Genomic DNA, 19,372 nt, shown 5'->3' on the forward strand with positions numbered 1-19,372 from the left:
ACGATATATTAGAAATATGCCGCTGACGTAGCGTAGGCCAAATCTGGCCTACGATTTCACATTTTTAAGAGGTACCGCGAGCTGACTATATATTAGGCAAAAAAAAAAAAATTAAAAAAGCCTAATGATATAGGCAGGTTTAGCGGACTAAGTGTGCCCTTGACCTATTTCCATTGATAAAGGTGTCTGACATTATGTCAAAATTATGCAAACAACTCGGCAATCATGAAAAGACAAATGATACTGAGTATAGTATGCAGAAATGAAGACATTTGATTTAATCGAATGAAACATGGAAAATGAAAATTGAGCAAAACTGCATATCTTTCACTATAACAGGCCATAGAACAGATCCCTGTAAAACTCCTGCTGAATTCTCACACCAGATAGTTTACCCTTCAGTGTTTCCATGTTTTATAATTGATTCGTATGGCGATATTTCGCTTGTTTGGATCTGTATCGAATGCTTTGTGCAAGTCTATAAATATGCAATCAATTGAATAACATTGACCCATCTCCAAAAAAATCACAAACGATTGGCGTCAAACTAAATCATAGCCGCTGTATGAATGGAATAATAAAACAAAACCAGCTATTTGGGCTTTTTTGCAATCTTGCCATTTACTGTACATGTTGTTAATGAAATGTTAAATAATTTGAACCATTCTGTCAACAGTGACGACATTGTTGAATGGAATAATAAAACAAAACCAGCTATTTGGGCTTTTTTGCAATCTTGCCATTTACTGTACATGTTGTTAATGAAATGTTAAATAATTTGAACCATTCTGTCAACAGTGACGACATTGTTCTGATATATAGGTTTTATAAGTAGGATGTGGTATCCATTCCTGCGATGATCTGTTGATTGGTTTGTCTTCAAATCGAGAAGTTCTTTGATTACACTTGCCTAATGACCAACAGAGTTTCAATACCCGAATGCTCTATCAAGATTGCCTTGTTTTAAAAACTGATTATGACGTCAGAAAACATTATATTTATGACGTCATAATACTATTCGTATTTATGCGCAGATTGTCGCAACATAACCACATTGATCTGATCACGCCTATATTTTGTTAGAAAATGGGATGCAACAATTCCAAAAGAGAAGAGAACATACAGGAAACTTTACGATTACTGTTCAGAAGAAAACGGTACAAGGTAGTTATTCTGAAAGTCTATTTTTGTGTTCCAGAACGACGAATATATTTAATTTTCACAATGCGAAGAAAGCTTCTCTTAAAATATTACAAACATTGCCATTTGTTATTCACGTGTTTATATCTATTTATGCTTATCTTGTAGGTCAGGTTTATCACTGAAGAGAAAGCCGGACACTTCCTTGGATCATATGCTGAAAACAGCGTTCGCATGACGCAACAGACAGTTTAATGTCAACTGAAAGCTGAAGGCATCGATCCCAAGAAAGGCAGCGGGGGTGTGGCTTTTGTTGTCAATATGTCAGAGCCCTCCCCCTCATCTATTCTACCTGGTGCCCCAGAATATGGTAGTCAGTATACATACTCTCAGGCATCGTTCCCGTCCGGAAATCTTCCTTCGAGACGTCTTCCCCCACTAAACAAAACCGCTATATGGAAGCAAAGCAAGAGCGGACAAGAAAAACCGGGAAAGGAAAAGAGCATAGAAAAAAGCCAAATGTACAAAGCAATCATGCAGAAAATGACGTGTGAAATGCCTCAGCTTTGATTTTCTTTTTGTTTTAATATTTTGAGAGTTTTTTTTCACATCAATACTTCCAAAAATGCTCCACCGCCAACAGAGCATACATGATACTTCATGTAAATGTATGTCTATTAGGCACTACCTGCCTGTTATCCAATCCTTTTGTTTTCAATAAAATATTTTGAATTGAATTGAAGATAAATATGAAAAACTAATTAACTGCATCCCCCCAAAAAAGTCCTTAGCAATATACTAGTACCATATATGGAATGACGAACCTACTGATTACGCATCCACCAAATTTATTTTTATTACTTTTTTTGTGTTAATTAGTTAAGAAGTTAGAAGTAAGAAATCAAAAGTCAGAATGTCCCCTCACGGCTTCCGTATGAAATTCTTTACGAAGTGTTTTACAATAAGCCGTAAACCATGGTTTATTATTACTATTTCTTCTGACTTTGTGTATTAGTTTACGTCCAAATGACTTGTTAGCAGCGGCAGTGAATAAGGCGCTAATATTTTTGGTTATATTATCAATTTCTGTGCTTGTTACGAGATTAGTTTGTTTAGTTTTAAGATCTTTTAAAGATTCTTCTAACTCAGAGAATTGATTATTTTCGTCAGTTGTTATGAAATTAGTGAAATAATTTTTCAGTTCTTCCTTCCACTTCACATAACTGCTGGTTTTATCCTTATCATGATTATTAACGTTCTGTTCAACCTGCGCACTAGTAAATTTAAATTCTATTCTGTTATGTACATCAGACAGTACCGGGTTAAAATCAAGTACTTTAAAGTCTTCAATAACTCTAAATAAGTTTGAGGTGATCAGCATATAATCAATCAAAGAGGAATCATGACAAGTAATCTTCCCGTTTGTCGGTCATACCCAATTCTACCATTAGCTATATACATATTATTGTTTTTACAGAAGTCTAATAGTTTATTACCATAATTATTAGATTTCGAAGTACATTCACTAGAACGTTGTAAAGGTATATCATTATTGATCAATTTTTCATAATCATACATACTTTTATGGAGATCATCATTTTCAGTTATGTTCAAAATATCAAGAAGATCTGGTACAATATAATCTTGTTTCTGTTCAGTTTTCGCGTTAAAGTCTCCCACTAAGGCTACCTTTGTGCTATTATTGCAATGGTTGATCATTTCTGACTCAATTTCCATAAATGCATCAGGTGACGAGTATTTCGAATTTTTTGGTGGGATATATGTACACCCCAGTAATATATCATAGTCGATCTGTTTGAATAGTTTCTTCGTTGTCGGATTTCGTGATTATGGCTTGGTTTTTGAGGTGCCCATTAGAGCCGAGACGACATTTCGACCGGACAGGGAAATGTCTACCTAGCATATTTTTCGTAAATTTCCCGATTCATCAAGCCATAACTTCGTCAATACTTGGCCAATTTTGTTCATCAAGCACTCAATGGAAAGATAAATTATTTCTCTTTAAGGTAAGATATCCGTCAATGTTGTATAGAACCCATTTATTAAAATAATCACGGTTTTAAAAAAAATAGGTCCGTTTTTCTCGACCGCCGAGTTCATACCCTTGATACTATAATATGTATATATATATACTGTTAGTTTTAAAAAAATCGTGCCAGGTCCCTGTGATATGAAACACTTGGCACCTGGGCACGGGGATGTTTGTATTGTCCATGACAACGAAACAGGTTCATGGTTGCTATGCTATATAGATGTGTTGCAATCTGGAAGATTTGACACATTGCTATGGTGGCAGATTTAAGATTTTCTTATAAGGACCCCTACACACATGTAGAGTTACATGCCTCTTATACTCGTTAAATATCTGCAAAGAAAAAAAATGTTAAAGCTTAAAATTACACGTAACTGATATTCGTGGAACTGAATGCGAATGGACAGAATAGAAAGTCATAATAACGCTAACGTATGATATATAATAGTATTTTTGTACATCTATAATGAAGCCAAGAAATTATTCAGTGAGGAATTTCACCTAGCTAGGCCTGTACCCATCATTTGAAGACATTTTGGCGATCGGCGTATTTTTTTAGCGGATGCCTTCTTCATGTTGTTTATGACTGCCTTTGATTTGATCATGAGGTTGTACAGTATATGATATCTCACTTAATTATATAAATCAGGCCTATGAATAACTTTAGTTGGTGTAAACAGAGATTTAAATATAATTAATATATACTATTTAAATCTCTGGTGTAAAACATATTCCCAATACTATGGCCCTATACTAGTCCGCTAAACCTGCCTATATTATTAGGCTTTTTTAATTTAATTTTTTTGGCCTAATATATTAGGCAAAAAAAATAAATAAAAAAGCCTAATAATATAGGCAGGTTTAGCGGACTAGCCCTATACATGTACTTTGCGATGCAGGTAAAAAGATCATTTCTCACAGATTTTGTGTATAAACTTTATCTGATTAATTAATTCATTCTTAACATGAAAATGTCGTGGATGCACGGGAGTATGGATGCATTGTCTTATGTTTGTTTTATAAATAACGGATAGATACTATTTAAAAAGTAATTAAGCTACAGTAGGCAAATTAAACTTCAGTCCGCTAAACCTGCCTATATTATTAGGCTTTTTTAATATGTATAAATATTAGATAATTTTTTTAAAAGCCTAATAATATAGGCAAGTTTAGCGGACTAATGAAACTTATAACAGTTAATTGTTGGCAACATGCCAACTTTCAATGTAGGCTGCTGCAGCAGGCCAAGGGAGGTAAAGAGAACTAAATTAAACCGTGTCCTTTATCATCATTTCTCGATTTAGCATTCACATTGAAACGATATCGATCCATAAAATATTATTATAGCATCTGTATTCAGACGCATACAGGGCAATGCAAAACAGACCTAATTACATCATGATACTTGTTTAGACATGTACTCCAATGGTGATAACCCATTCTATTTATAGACCAAAACATTGCTTATGTAATATGGGGATTTCCGCCAAGTTGAGTGGAGATTGTTTTGGGCGCCATATTGAAAAGTTGTAAGTGCGAAGAAAAGGGGGAAACTCGTTTGAAGAAGTGAGTATGGTTGTTTGAAGAGCTCTGATTCGTGGAAGTGTGTGATATATGGGATTAGAAAATTTTGTGTGTTATTTTTATGTACAATATGTGATACATTATCGCTGTCAAACAAGTGAAATGGATATTCGTCATTTCACCATTGTTCATGAGGTCCCATACGTATTTTCATTATCAAAATCGAATGTTCAGATTTGGATATGGAGTGGACAATGGTTACAAACTGTTAGTTTATCCAGATATGGCACATATGTCTAAAGTTCTGTCAAAAGATGTATGCTTTTTAAAAAGTGACTTTCAGACCAAACTGGCAATATAAACAGTAATTGATAAAGATATTTGAACTGTTGAAGTTATGCCAATATCATATTAGATTTCTATGACTGATTTTCTGTACAGGATAAAGCTACCTTAACCAGAAGCAGCTAGGACTAAGTATGTGGCTTCTAGACCACCTAATCTTGAAATTGTTATGAAATGAAAACAGGCCTGCTCATCGATCAGAGAGGAGAAAATTTAGTGGCCAGACTAGGGTCTTGAACCCTGGACCTCATAATGCATAGATCATGTTCTACCAAGTGAACAGCTTAAACTTGGTCAATGGTGATCGACTCAGTCCAATTCTCCTGCACTCCTCGAGCTTTCTACTATCTTCAAGTCTTGCCACGAGAAATACAATTTTAAACTAAAGATACAGTACGTGTCTCCCTGTCTTTGATAAGCATACTTGCTCACATTTTGCTTGAAACAGGTTGAATTCGCGACAGGAGAACGTGTAGCAGCCAGACTGGGGTTCAAACTCAGGACTTCTGAAGTTCTGAACACTGGCCAGATGCACATTTTATACCAATAAGGGAATTGAGCTCACAGAACCTAATGCATGGTCACCATGCAGTGAGTGACCCTTACCAGTCCAATATCCACTTGATGTTGGCAATTTTTGTATGAATGATATGTCAGCTTAATGGCAGCTCATGCTGCTGTCCAGTTGACATTCATACTCCCATATAATTGCCAACTGATCCTGAATTCAGTTCAATGCTTATAAATATTTACCTTTGATAGCAATTTTATGATGAAATCTCAAGATATAAATATAAATGCATCAAACTGCAATAAATCATATACCCTACCTCCACTCCAGTCCCGACACTGATCTTCTGTCAGAAAGCTTCTGTCAGAGCTACTTCATCGCAACTAAAAAGTCACAACAAATCAGACCCATCTGTTTCTCCTGTTTTGTTGTGTTCACACAAACACACAAATCAGAATAATGTACTTGCATCATATAAGGAACAAAGCTTATTTTAAAACATTAAAGGAGGTATGAATTCTATCACTGACACATATATACAAAGATTTTAAACAGATATGCCAACATAAATGTTTTTTGTTTGTTTTCAAGGATGAATATGGAAACAGAAGGAGACGGTGGTCAGCAAAGCGACGACACACTGGATGGCTCTGTGGTCCGCCAGAGGAAGAGACACCGGTCGTTTACAGAGAAAAGACGGAATTCCATGAACTTAACTCCATTGGTAATGCCAGGAAATGAATATAGTGGATTTAGTTTTCCTCCACACTTTGGTAAAAAAGAGGACATTAAGGAGGAAAGCAAAGAACTGTTTGAACATTTTGTTTATGACGAAATCAGCAGGGAACATCTACAGGTGCCTGATGATCTTATGTCATCAACATTGATAAGGTAAACATCTACAGGTGTCTGATGATCCTATGTCATCAACATTGATAAGGTAAACATCTACAGGTGCCTGATGATCTGATGTCATCAACATTGATAAGGTAAACATCTACAGGTGCCTGATGATCCTATGTCATCAACATTGATAAGGTAAACATCTATAGGTGCCTGATGATCTTATGTCATCAACATTGATAAGGTAAAAATCTACAGGTGCCTGATGATCCTATGTCATCAACATTGATAAGGTAAACATCTACAGGTGCCTGATGATCTTATGTCATCAACATTGATAAGGTAAACATCTACAGGTGCCTGATGATCCTATGTCATCAACATTGATAAGGTAAACAACTACAGGTGTCTGATGATCCTATGTCATCAACATTGATAAGGTAAACATCTACAGGTGCCTGATGATCTGATGTCATCAACATTGATAAGGTAAAAATCTACAGGTGCCTGATGATCCTATGTCATCAACATTGATAAGGTAAACATCTACAGGTGTCTGATGATCTTATGTCATCAACATTGATAAGGTAAACAACTACAGGTGCCTGATGATCTGATGTCATCAACATTGATAAGGTAAACATCTACAGGTGCCTGATGATCTACTGTCATTAACATTGATAAGGTAAACATCTACAGGTGCCTGATGATCTTATGTCATCAACATTGATAAGGTAAACATCTACAGGTGCCTGATGATCTTATGTCATCAACATTGATAAGGTAAACATCTACAGGTGCCTGATGATCTGATGTCATCAACATTGATAAGGTAAACATTTACAGGTGCCTGATGATCTGATGTCATCAACATTGATAAAGTAAACATCTACAGGTGCCTGATGATCTAATGTCATCAACATTGATAAGGTAAACATTTACAGGTGCCTGATGATCTGATGTCATCAACATTGATAAGGTAAACATTACAGGTGCCTGATGATCTGATGTCATCAACATTGATAAGTAAACATCTACAGGTGCCTGATGATCTATGTCATCAACATTGATAAGGTAAACATCTACAGGTGCCTGATGATCTATGTCATCAACATTGATAAGGTAAACATCTACAGGTGCCTGATGATCCTATGTCATCAACATTGATAAGGTAAACATCTACAGGTGCCTGATGATCTATGTCATCAACATTGATAAGGTAAACATCTACAGGTGCCTGATGATCTTATGTCATCAACATTGATAAGGTAAACATCTACAGGTGCCTGATGATCTTATGTCATCAACATTGATAAGGTAAACATCTACAGGTGCCTGATGATCTGATGTCATCAACATTGATAAGGTAAACATCTACAGGTGCCTGATGATCTGATGTCATCAACATTGATAAGGTAAACATCTACAGGTGCCTGATGATCTGATGTCATCAACATTGATAAGGTAAACATCTACAGGTGCCTGATGATCTGATGTCATCAACATTGATAAGGTAAACATTTACAGGTGCCTGATGATCTGATGTCATCAACATTGATAAAGTAAACATCTACAGGTGCCTGATGATCTATGTCATCAACATTGATAAGGTAAACATCTACAGGTGCCTGATGATCTTATGTCATCAACATTGATAAGGTAAACATCTACAGGTGCCTGATGATCTTATGTCATCAACATTGATAAGGTAAACATCTACAGGTGCCTGATGATCTGATGTCATCAACATTGATAAGGTAAACATCTACAGGTGCCTGATGATCTGATGTCATCAACATTGATAAGGTAAACATCTACAGGTGCCTGATGATCTAATGTCATCAACATTGATAAGGTAAACATCTACAGGTGAGATCATCTGATGATCTGATGTCATCAACATTGATAAGGTAAACATCTACAGGTGCCTGATGATCTGATGTCATCAACATTGATAAGGTAAACATCTACAGGTGCCTGATGATCTGATGTCATCAACATTGATAAGGTAAACATCTACAGGTGCCTGATGATCTGATGTCATCAACATTGATAAGGTAAAAAAGTTATATTACAGGTGCCTGATGATCTATGTCATCAACATTGATAAGGTAAACATCTACAGGTGCCTGATGATCTATGTCATCAACATTGATAAGGTAAACATCTACAGGTGCCTGATGATCTATGTCATCAACATTGATAAGGTAAACATCTAAGGTGCCTGATGAATGTCTCATAGGTCATGCTGACATGTCATACATGAGTAAACATCTACAGGTGCCTGATGATCTATGTCATCAACATTGATAAGGTAAACATCTACAGGTGCCTGATGATCTATGTCATCAACATTGATAAGGTAAACATCTACAGGTGCCTGATGATCCTATGTCATCAACATTGATAAGGTAAACATCTACAGGTGCCTGATGATCTGATGTCATCAACATTGATAAGGTAAACATCTACAGGTGCCTGATGAGATGTCATCAACATTGATAAGGTAAACATCTACAGGTGCCTGATGATGTCATCAACATTGATAAGGTAAACATCTGTGCCTGATGATCTATTCATCAACATTGATAAGGTAAACATCTACAGGTGCCTGATAATGTCATCAACATTGATAAGGTAAACATCTACAGGTGCCTGATGATCTTATGTCATCAACATTGATAAGGTAAACATCTACAGGTGCCTGATGATCTTATGTCATCAACATTGATAAGGTAAACATCTACAGGTGCCTGATGATCTTATGTCATCAACATTGATAAGGTAAACATCTACAGGTGCCTGATGATCTGATGTCATCAACATTGATAAGGTAAACATTTACAGGTGCCTGATGATCTGATGTCATCAACATTGATAAAGTAAACATCTACAGGTGCCTGATGATCTCTGATGATCCTATGTCATCAACATTGATAAGGTAAACATCTACAGGTGCCTGATGATCTTATGTCATCAACATTGATAAGGTAAACATCTACAGGTGCCTGATGATCTTATGTCATCAACATTGATAAGGTAAACATCTACAGGTGCCTGATGATCTGATGTCATCAACATTGATAAGGTAAACATTTACAGGTGCCTGATGATCTGATGTCATCAACATTGATAAAGTAAACATCTACAGGTGCCTGATGATCTAATGTCATCAACATTGATAAGGTAAACATTTACAGGTGCCTGATGATCTGATGTCATCAACATTGATAAGGTAAACATTTACAGGTGCCTGATGATCTGATGTCATCAACATTGATAAAGTAAACATCTACAGGTGCCTGATGATCTAATGTCATCAACATTGATAAGGTAAACATCTACAGGTGCCTGATGATCTGATGTCATCAACATTGATAAGGTAAACATCTACAGGTGCCTGATGATCTTATGTCATCAACATTGATAAGGTAAACATCTACAGGTGCCTGATGATCTTATGTCATCAACATTGATAAGGTAAACATCTACAGGTGCCTGATGATCTGATGTCATCAACATTGATAAGGTAAACATCTACAGGTGCCTGATGATCTGATGTCATCAACATTGATAAGGTAAACATCTACAGGTGCCTGATGATCTGATGTCATCAACATTGATAAAGGTAAACATCTACAGGTGCCTGATGATCTGATGTCATCAACATTGATAAGGTAAACATCTACAGGTGCCTGATGATCTGATGTCATCAACATTGATAAGGTAAACATTTACAGGTGCCTGATGATCTGATGTCATCAACATTGATAAAGTAAACATCTACAGGTGCCTGATGATCTGATGTCATCAACATTGATAAGGTAAACATCTACAGGTGCCTGATGATCTGATGTCATCAACATTGATAAGGTAAACATCTACAGGTGTCTGATGATCTTATGTCATCAACATTGATAAGGTAAACATCTACAGTTGCCTGATGATAAGGTAAACATCTACAGGTGTCTGATGATCTTATGTCATCAACATTGATAAGGTAAACATCTACAGGTGCCTGATGATCTGATGTCATCAACATTGATAAGGTAAAAAAGTTATGTCTGTTCAGAGTATTGGAATATATTCCTAGATGTATTGTAACTATTTCTTTATAATTGTATTGGTTAATGGAATCTCTTGGTATTTATGAAATGCAATATACTAATATTTCTCTAAAAAACACTATATGGTTTGGGTCCTTTTAGCCCCTACGTCTATCAAATTTTCAAACCTGTTATTTAGTGAAATATTGAATTTCAAATGTCAAGTTCATTCCCGATATAGTTGTGTATCATTGCAGATGTAGTTGCCATGGTAGCTATGCGAAATAATGCGAAATATGCATAAATTAATCAAATTTCTAGAAATTAAATCATAGGACAGATCCTTGAACAAACTTTGTATTTCTCCTAAATAAACAGATGATCAACAGTAAATGTTGAGTTTAAATTTGTTGAAGATTGTACTGAATTTTTTCTTAAAGAAAACTCTAACAAAAATGGGCAAAAATGGCAATACTTCAAATTTGGCAAATCTTATGCATATTTAAGATGGTAACCATTGGAAACTAGAACTATAATGATAGAAAGCTCCCACAATAGGTGTACTAGGGATGTCCTAGGTATTTAGACACAACAGCATTACTTATATATTACCATTTAGTTAAGAAATTGATGGCTTTCGGGGTCAATAAGGACACAGACCATACATTGTCCTTTGAATGCCAACAAAGTAGCATTTTGAAGCACTGCCTATAAATGCAAAAAAAAAAGATATGGTAATCAAAAATAAAACATAGTTTATCATTATTTGGCATCTGCAGATCAGTTGAAATTTCTTGTTAGAACAATATTCGTTGAGGTACCTACTTTGATGAAGGACCAATTGCTTACTAATTATGCTCATGACTTGATTTTTTGTAGTACCCCACAAGGGTATAAAAATCCAACTTGGGCAAAATATGGCCGGGAACTCCGAGTCATGGCTGACGAATTTGCTCAGACCAAGGAACGGCAGCGCATAAAGAATCGGGCTGGAGGCGTCAGTATTTTCTCTTTATGAAATATTTTATTGTTTTATTGGAAGGTCTTCTTTAACTTTGTTCCGAGTTCCTATTCCAAATTTGCAGAGTTATCTGCACTTGCGGGGCTGGGATAGGTATTGATTGTGACGTCATATCTTTGCGAGCGTAATGTCATACGTTTCGGAGAAAACAACATGAATTGTGCTAACAAAATAAGGAAGTAACAATCGATACCTACCTGTAAGGGAGCTAACGCTGTAATATGCAAAGACGGAATAACAATGCTATAATGCATATTTGATAGTATTCAGTAAAACTTGTGTATTTTATCTTTATATTTGAGCTATTTCATTGGTCCAAGCATGATTCAAATTTTCTTACTGTAATTTAAAAGGAATAAATTCACTTGAGTAACTAAAAATGTATATAATTCAATAAATTTCATGATACGGTACTAGCTAGCTAGGTTCATGTTTATTATGCAAAATTTACACAGGGTGTTCAATATCGGGCAGTACTAAGTACATTTTGCCAGTTAAACCTGGCTTTGGTACCTCCTGGTTTTGGCTAAATTACATTAAATAGCATACAGATAGTATAGAAAAGTAACTCTGAAATTGCAGTTGTACCGCCTTTCCTGAAAGATAATGAAACCTCTGAACTTTACACTACCTCAAATTATAATGTATATATATATATAACTGGATCAATAGATGCATGTACAAAATGGTTTACAACTGGAACTTTAATAAAAAATGGAGTTGATCATGATCAGATTATCATGTTTAGAGAAATTGTTACGTTTTGGTGAATGATATTCTTTAATATATAATCAGCTTATAAAAAATTTCAATAATTTCTTTCATTTTCAGGTGAACATGGATTCAGCGACCTATGAAAGTTTCAGTGATATGTTATCAGAGCTGTTTTTCAGTGGAGGAATGTCGTCTGCTATAACGCGTGAGAGACTTGTAGTCCTGTTCTTTTTTTGTTCTGATATTGTGATCCGATCGCTTAAGGCCAAGGCCACAGACTTATTTAAAAGGTTCATAGAGTGGTCAACACGCTTCATAACCAGTAAAGTGGCTGAGTGGATAGAGAGACTAGGTGGATGGGTAAGAGTTTAATTTTCACAACCACAGCATCATATCAAGAAGGATGATTGGATGGTGTGGTGGTTAAGCCACTCGCCTTTCACCTGAAGTGAACAGATGTGAAAAGGAGTCACCTGCCTGATCACATGGGTTTTCTCAGGGAACTCTGGTTTCCCCCCACACTAAAATCCTTCGTGCGCTTACATCCAGGCCATTGAGAGTGATTAGCATAAGTTGTATAACTTGTTTCGTAATCAATGTGTTTATAAGAAATATGAAGAAGATGGATTTTACATAGCTGATTTTTGTTTCTAGGGTCCAGTTTCATGAACATTCCTTAACCTTAAGGAATTCCTTAACTTAAAATTCTCCATTAAGGAACCTTCCTTAAAATATTTGCTTTCCTATGGAGAATTTTAAGTTAAGGGATTCCTTAAAGTTAAGAAATGTCCATGAAACTGGGCCCAGGTGCCCGAGGATGGCGAAGAGGCCGAAAATTTGTAAAAGTGACAGTAATATACTGAATTTTTGGTAAGAAATACAATTTCTAAACATGTATACATGTACTTGGGTATTTCTGATCAGCGAATCTGTTTTTTAATTTTCAGGGCCCAGTGATGAGAACATCTGGACGCCTCTTTACCAATATATTAATGGTGGGTGCAGTGTGTATTTTTGCCTTCACCATTGGAAGGATGATCATCCGCAGGAATTCTGGATAGACAACACAATTATGAAAGTCAAACTACACATCAATTTCACCATCTAAACACCATGTGCACTTAATGAATACTAGAAAAGATGAAGATGATCAATTTTTGTCACTTTATCACTTTTACGAATATTTAATTGCTCCTATGATAACGAGTAATGCCAAACCAGCGACAGAAATTGAATTGGAAAGTGAGATTTGTGGAAATTGGCTTTTGTCTCTGATGTAATCTGGATCTCCGAAATCATGATATCAGGTAGTGAAACCTGTCTATAAAGGACACCAAAGGAACATAACAATTGTTCTTTTATGGACAGGTGTCCTTTATACAGAGGTCAAATATATTATAAATTGCACCAATGGGGGTTGATGAATCAGTCCTTTATAGATAGGTGTCCTTTATACAGAGGTCAAATATATTATAAATTGCACCAATGGAGGTTGATGAATCAATCCTTTATAGATAGGTGTCCTTTATACAGAGGTCAAATATATTATAAATTGCACCAATGGAGGTTGATGAATCAGTCCTTTATAGACAGGTGTCCTTTATAGACAGGTGTCCTTTATAGCAGGTTTGACTGTAACTGTTTTGTGTAAATTTTAAAATATCATTAAAATGGAAAAGAATTTTTTTTATCATATCAGCAAAATTTAACAAAGAACAACTTTGAATGATTTCATGTTTGCAGAAAGGTAAATTGATGTGTTTTAGAATGTTTAATAAATTAATGCTAGATGTTCAACTTTTGAATATATTTTTGCACATTTAAAAAGTGGACTTGAATTGTAAATTCCATTATTTTTTCACTTGAAAAATTATTTTAGGATATTTTCAATATGACCACAGACATCGTGCTATATTTTATACTAGAATTTAAATTTGACATTTATAGTTTTTGTTTTCTCTAGATAATTTTATACTATATGTATGAAAGGGGGCCAAGTTTGAAAAACAAAACTTGTGGGGGGGGGGGGGGATATTTTCAGGGATTGTGCAAATTACTTCCATAATCAATCCTTACTTGGTACTAATTAATTAGCAAGGTAAATGCTATCCAGTTAAGCATGAAAACATGTTTTACTGAGAATATCTTGTATTTACAAATGTATATAAATTAACTTATATTTTGACAGAAGTGCTATAGTTTATAGTGAGATACCGTAATCGCTCTAATGATAGAATGTCACATCTAAAATCTAAACATTTTTCAGTTTCATTGTATTTAATCACAGATTATTACACAAAATCACCATTATTATATAATATTCCAATTTTAAATTTTTAGCAATTTCTGAGCTCAAGCTGAAAAATTAAAATGTTAATGAATTCAAATTTTGTGGATCAAATTTTAACAACCATGGTAAAATTTAGAAAATGTCATCCCCACATTAATAACCAGGTATGTGGTATGTAATTAGTTACTAATTTAGACGACAGTCTGGTGCTTCGTCATTCAGATGGTCCTGTATGCTGATTTTATTTGTGGGGAAATTAAATTTTCTCAGGCCAAGTTCATTTCTGTGGACTTAAATATTCATAATTAAATGGAAAGATTTACCAGTAAAACAACCTACTTTTAGAAATTAACGAATATGGAAACATTTTTCCTGCATATAAATATCAAAATACACTGTAAATGCGAAAATATACAACTACGTGTATACGATAAATAAGCTTGATTGTAATGTTATGTCAAATTTCTGTTGGTACCACATGTATTGAGTTTGGTATACATGTACCTGGTGCACAGTTTGAAGTTATGTCAACTACCCTATTGTTCGCATTCCTGAATTGATTCAAAGATGATACAAGGTAGCTAGTTGTCAATGTCAATTTGTACATATACATGTATATCAGCTCTGAACACTGAATTGCTACCACATATACATTGTGTCCAATACTATCTTCAACAGGTACATGTACTTAAAGATTTTTAAACTTTATGTACTTATGGACAATTTTGAATTGGGGAATATCATTAGACTGATTTAAGTATTTTAATTATTATGAATGTTAAGGTAGCCGTATATCTAAACAGTGATAGTCAATTAATTTGGGTTTAACTTTAAAATCTAGCCTGCTTGTAGTTTAGTAAATAATCACAATGAATTGTATTTTAGCAAAGATTATTACATATTTTCATTTACCAGATATTTTTTGTGTTTTTTTTTTTTACTTTGTAAAATCATTTAAACAGTGATAATACAAGTGATTTGTACATAAATTTGGCCAAATTTGATAACTGAACAATAGTTTTTGTTTATTTTTGATGATTTTGTTGTGTTTTGATAAAATTTTATCACAATGAATTGTCTCTCCTTAGTACAAAATGTTTATTAAATTTTGTATATTTCTTTGCAAAAATCATTCTTGTCAAAAAGGACCACCAATATTAATTACACATACAGTATGTATGTTGGTTGTCTGTCTACTTCTTCAGTATTTATAGTCTACCATGAAAGTATTTGCTGGAAGCAGGAGTGAATTGAGACAATCGGTTACATTATCAATGATCTCAGAATACAATTAGTACCTTTAGATAAATACATTGTATTCCATTAGAACATGTATATTGGCAGATGGAGGTATTAAAAACCAAGTATTGATAACATATTAGTATTAGTCTCTAAATTAAGGATACAAAAAATGACAAGATTCATAGCAAACACACACTTATTGAGCACAATAAACATTATCAACAGGCGGCCATCTTGGATTTTGATAATCAAAGTTTGTTACTGCTATTTCTCAGAAAGTGCTGAAGGGATCTTTCTCAAATTTCATAGGTAGGTTCCCCTAGGACCCTAGTTGTGCATATTGCATTTTGTAACTGATAGGTCAACAAGATGGCTGCACAGCCGCCATCTTGAATTTCATTGTTGAAGTTTGTTACCACTATTTCTTAGAAAGTACTATAGCGATCTATCTCAAATTTTATATGTAGTGTGTTTGAAAAAGTTTGAAAAGCAGGGAAAAGATCCCTCTTTCCATTGTCAGACATAGATCATTCTTTGGTGGACGCCAAGATCCCCCTGGGATCTCTGTTCAGTTTTGCAAACTAAAACAATTGAAATTTGTATTTTTTCATGTTTTACATTTTGGGTTATATATATAGTCAGAGTCCTTTGAATATGTAAAGATTTGGACAGTTGAAAAGGTCATAGTTCAGATCTGGAGGTCATTGTTGGACAGTTGAAAAGGTTATAGTTCAGATCAGGAGGTCATTGTTACATGTAATTGTGTCTAACTTCTGAATTATATTCATGGTGTGCACTATAGTATACCCATATTATTTATTTGAGGTTATGTTGACAAAAACCATAAATCTTTAAACTAGAAAAGTATTACAATAACAATAGAAGAAGCTATAGTGAACGAGAACTAAGGTATTAAATACAAAACAACGCACAAGGGTAAACCTATCACAAGATTGATCTCAAAACTATGTGTTCATTGCTCAATTTTTGTCTAATATTAGTTATAGAATATAATGAGTTAAGTTCTCAGATTATTATTTAGAGGACTTTAGAAGAATTAACCAATGCATGCAACCAATGTAAATTTGAAAAAAAACCCAAAAAAAAACCCAACTGAAATACAACTTGGTGGGGAGTACTTTATTTTTGAATATGAAAAAAATATGTTTCATATGTCTTGTATTGAAAAGTGTTCATCAATATGGCATCATTCATGCTTTCCATATGAAGAATGTGTGCAAGTTGATTGTAATTCCTGGGTGATATAGGTGGGTAGGAGGCCAAATAGAAGTTTTCAAATACCGGTATATTATTTTTGCTCAAGTAATATAAATTTTGTAGTTTATGATATCAACATTCTATATTAAAGTATTTCATTGAAGAAAAATGATTATATATGTTTCTGATGTGCCCTATGATGACTAGTTTCCTTATTTACATTGCTTGTCTGTGAACCATCAGTATAACAAAGAGAACAGCTATAGTCATGAAGGATATGCCTGGTTTTTATGGCATAGGAAAGCTAGAGTTCACAGAAACAAATCACTGACTATTCTTCATAACTTTCAACATTATGTTCATGCCTTTTGTAGGCACCTAACTCCTTACTGAAGGTAGTAGTCTCACTTGAAAATTTTATTTGCATTTTCCTGACATGCAGCGCAGTGTTTGTATTGGTACTTGACTGTGTACCTACATCTTTATGAACAACTTTCAGAATCTTCAGTCAGTTTCCATCCTCAGTATACCAGGGGTTATCATCACTGTCTTTATATAACTAGTTCACCTCGACTATATCAATAAAACTGAAGGCATTTCAAAGCCATACATAATACCAATATTCGATCAACCAATTTTGTTTTATGTACATCAAATTACCTCTCATCTTTAGTCGCACACAGAACCTTCAGTTTTACTATAACATAGTCTAGGGGTACAACAACCGTGATAGTAATCCTATGGAATATGTAAATTATCAGTTTTAATTGTCTTATCCTTAATTTTTTCACCACCCATGTGATAATAGATTGGTCATGTGATACCACGCTGGTCATGTGACATTTAAATATGCTCCATCGCCACCAGAGCATAAACGGTACTCATCGTTTTAACAATGGTAATAAATCGTGTGTGTATGTGTCTAATTAACACAAAAAATGATATAAAATATTTTATTTTGCTTTTTGTGCATGCGCAACCAGTACTTGATTCCATATAGGACATACTTCCAGGGAATTTTTTCGGGAAGCAATTAATTGTTTTTAATATTTTTATCTTTTCAATGGTGGTAATGGTGTTAAGTAAGTAACTTCTGCAACCGAAGAAAAATAATAAATGGTCTGCTCCTGTTTTTGATAGAGAAAAAATACCATTTGTCAGCGGTGGAGCATCTTTAACTGAAATCATGTGATTATGAAGTGGCTATGTGATAGGACAATACATATGATGTAGTTGTGCTTGTTTCATATTTGATTTTCAAGTAGCAGCTTCTTTGACATACAGTCCCTATATACCATGTAGATACACATAATTATTGCTTTAAATGTTTGTTAATGATGAACTGCTTATTAATTAATTACACCATAATTAAGCTTGAGTAATTAGATATACAAATGTACATGCATTACTGTTTTACATGTTTGCACACATATACATAAAATGAAACAAATTGTGGTCCAATATTTTGTCAACTACCAAACCCTGTACATTTGAGGCAAAATTTGGAACCTTAAAATTTAGTATTTGTCACTACTTACATATAAGACATTAGATAGATAATTTTTCACTACTAGTCAATCCAGTTTCTTGAAAGTATCTTATAAGATTACTTTATAGTAATAGGTTAAGATGTACTATTTGAAATACATGTACAATGTATTATATATAAACATATATAAATCAAGTAAATGATAATATATTGATAATTTATCATACCTAACCAATCTTTCATTTTCATAAGAAAAAATGTTACTTCAGAGGCACTCGGTGTACTAAGTAATGTCTGCCCCTTACTTCAGAGGCACTCGGTGTACTAAGTAATGTCTGCCCCTTACTTCAGAGGCACTCGGTGTACTAAGTAATGTCTGCCCCTTACTTCAGAGGCACTTGGTGTACTAAGTAATGTCTCCCCCTTGTCCAATATTGCCATAAAAAAGAAAGCTCATCAGTTGTTCTATACACAAGTGTTATAACTTTAAACAAAACATAGATCAGTTGTTAGGATGCAGTATAAATTTTAGCTAATCATTCATTGTTTCTGAGTTATTTATGTATAAATGTGATTATCACACTGATGCTTGTTACCTAATGAATGGAAGATTCATTTTGGAAGAAATATATCATGTTTGTACATGTTGAAATCGAAATAAATTTTTCACGATACCGGATATTTGTTGTAATTGTTTTTGATAGTAGATATTTTAAGCAGTTATTTTCAAAATCACCTTCATTCATGGTACTATCATCCTCAAAATTCCAGGGGTTATTATCAATGTCGTTATATCCACCGCTGGTATATGTCATAGCAAAATTGAAGGCTCGTGCGGCTTGGTCGTTTGACATACATCAAAGGAATTGAATAATTGTTCACTGTAATTGACTGTCTTTGAAGTTAGGCATCACTCTCTTCAAATGAAGTCTTTGC

At 34.3% G+C, this 19,372-nt stretch overlaps 1 protein-coding gene across 4 annotated transcripts; it reads left to right on the forward strand.

Moving 5' to 3' along the window:
* Positions 1-1,000: 1,000 nt before the first annotated feature.
* On the forward strand, positions 1,001-19,113 carry LOC138333939 (apoptosis regulator BAX-like). 4 transcript variants are annotated; one of them, XM_069282621.1, is made up of 6 exons: positions 1,001-1,164; positions 1,309-1,661; positions 6,165-6,464; positions 11,342-11,459; positions 12,315-12,402; positions 13,145-19,113. In XM_069282621.1, the coding sequence occupies exons 2-6, from the start codon at positions 1,462-1,464 to the stop codon at positions 13,303-13,305; spliced, it is 867 nt and encodes a 288-aa protein (XP_069138722.1). In that variant the 5' UTR covers positions 1,001-1,164; positions 1,309-1,461; the 3' UTR covers positions 13,306-19,113. The 4 variants fall into 4 exon arrangements, with proteins under 4 accessions (XP_069138722.1, XP_069138720.1, XP_069138721.1 ...); XM_069282619.1 differs by having other exon boundaries at positions 1,010-1,164; positions 12,315-12,557; XM_069282620.1 differs by lacking the exon at positions 1,001-1,164 and having other exon boundaries at positions 1,244-1,661; positions 12,315-12,557.
* Positions 19,114-19,372: the final 259 nt, after the last annotated feature.

This window comes from Argopecten irradians, chromosome 10 (genome assembly GCF_041381155.1).
Source record: "Argopecten irradians isolate NY chromosome 10, Ai_NY, whole genome shotgun sequence".
NCBI lineage: Eukaryota > Metazoa > Mollusca > Bivalvia > Pectinida > Pectinidae > Argopecten > Argopecten irradians.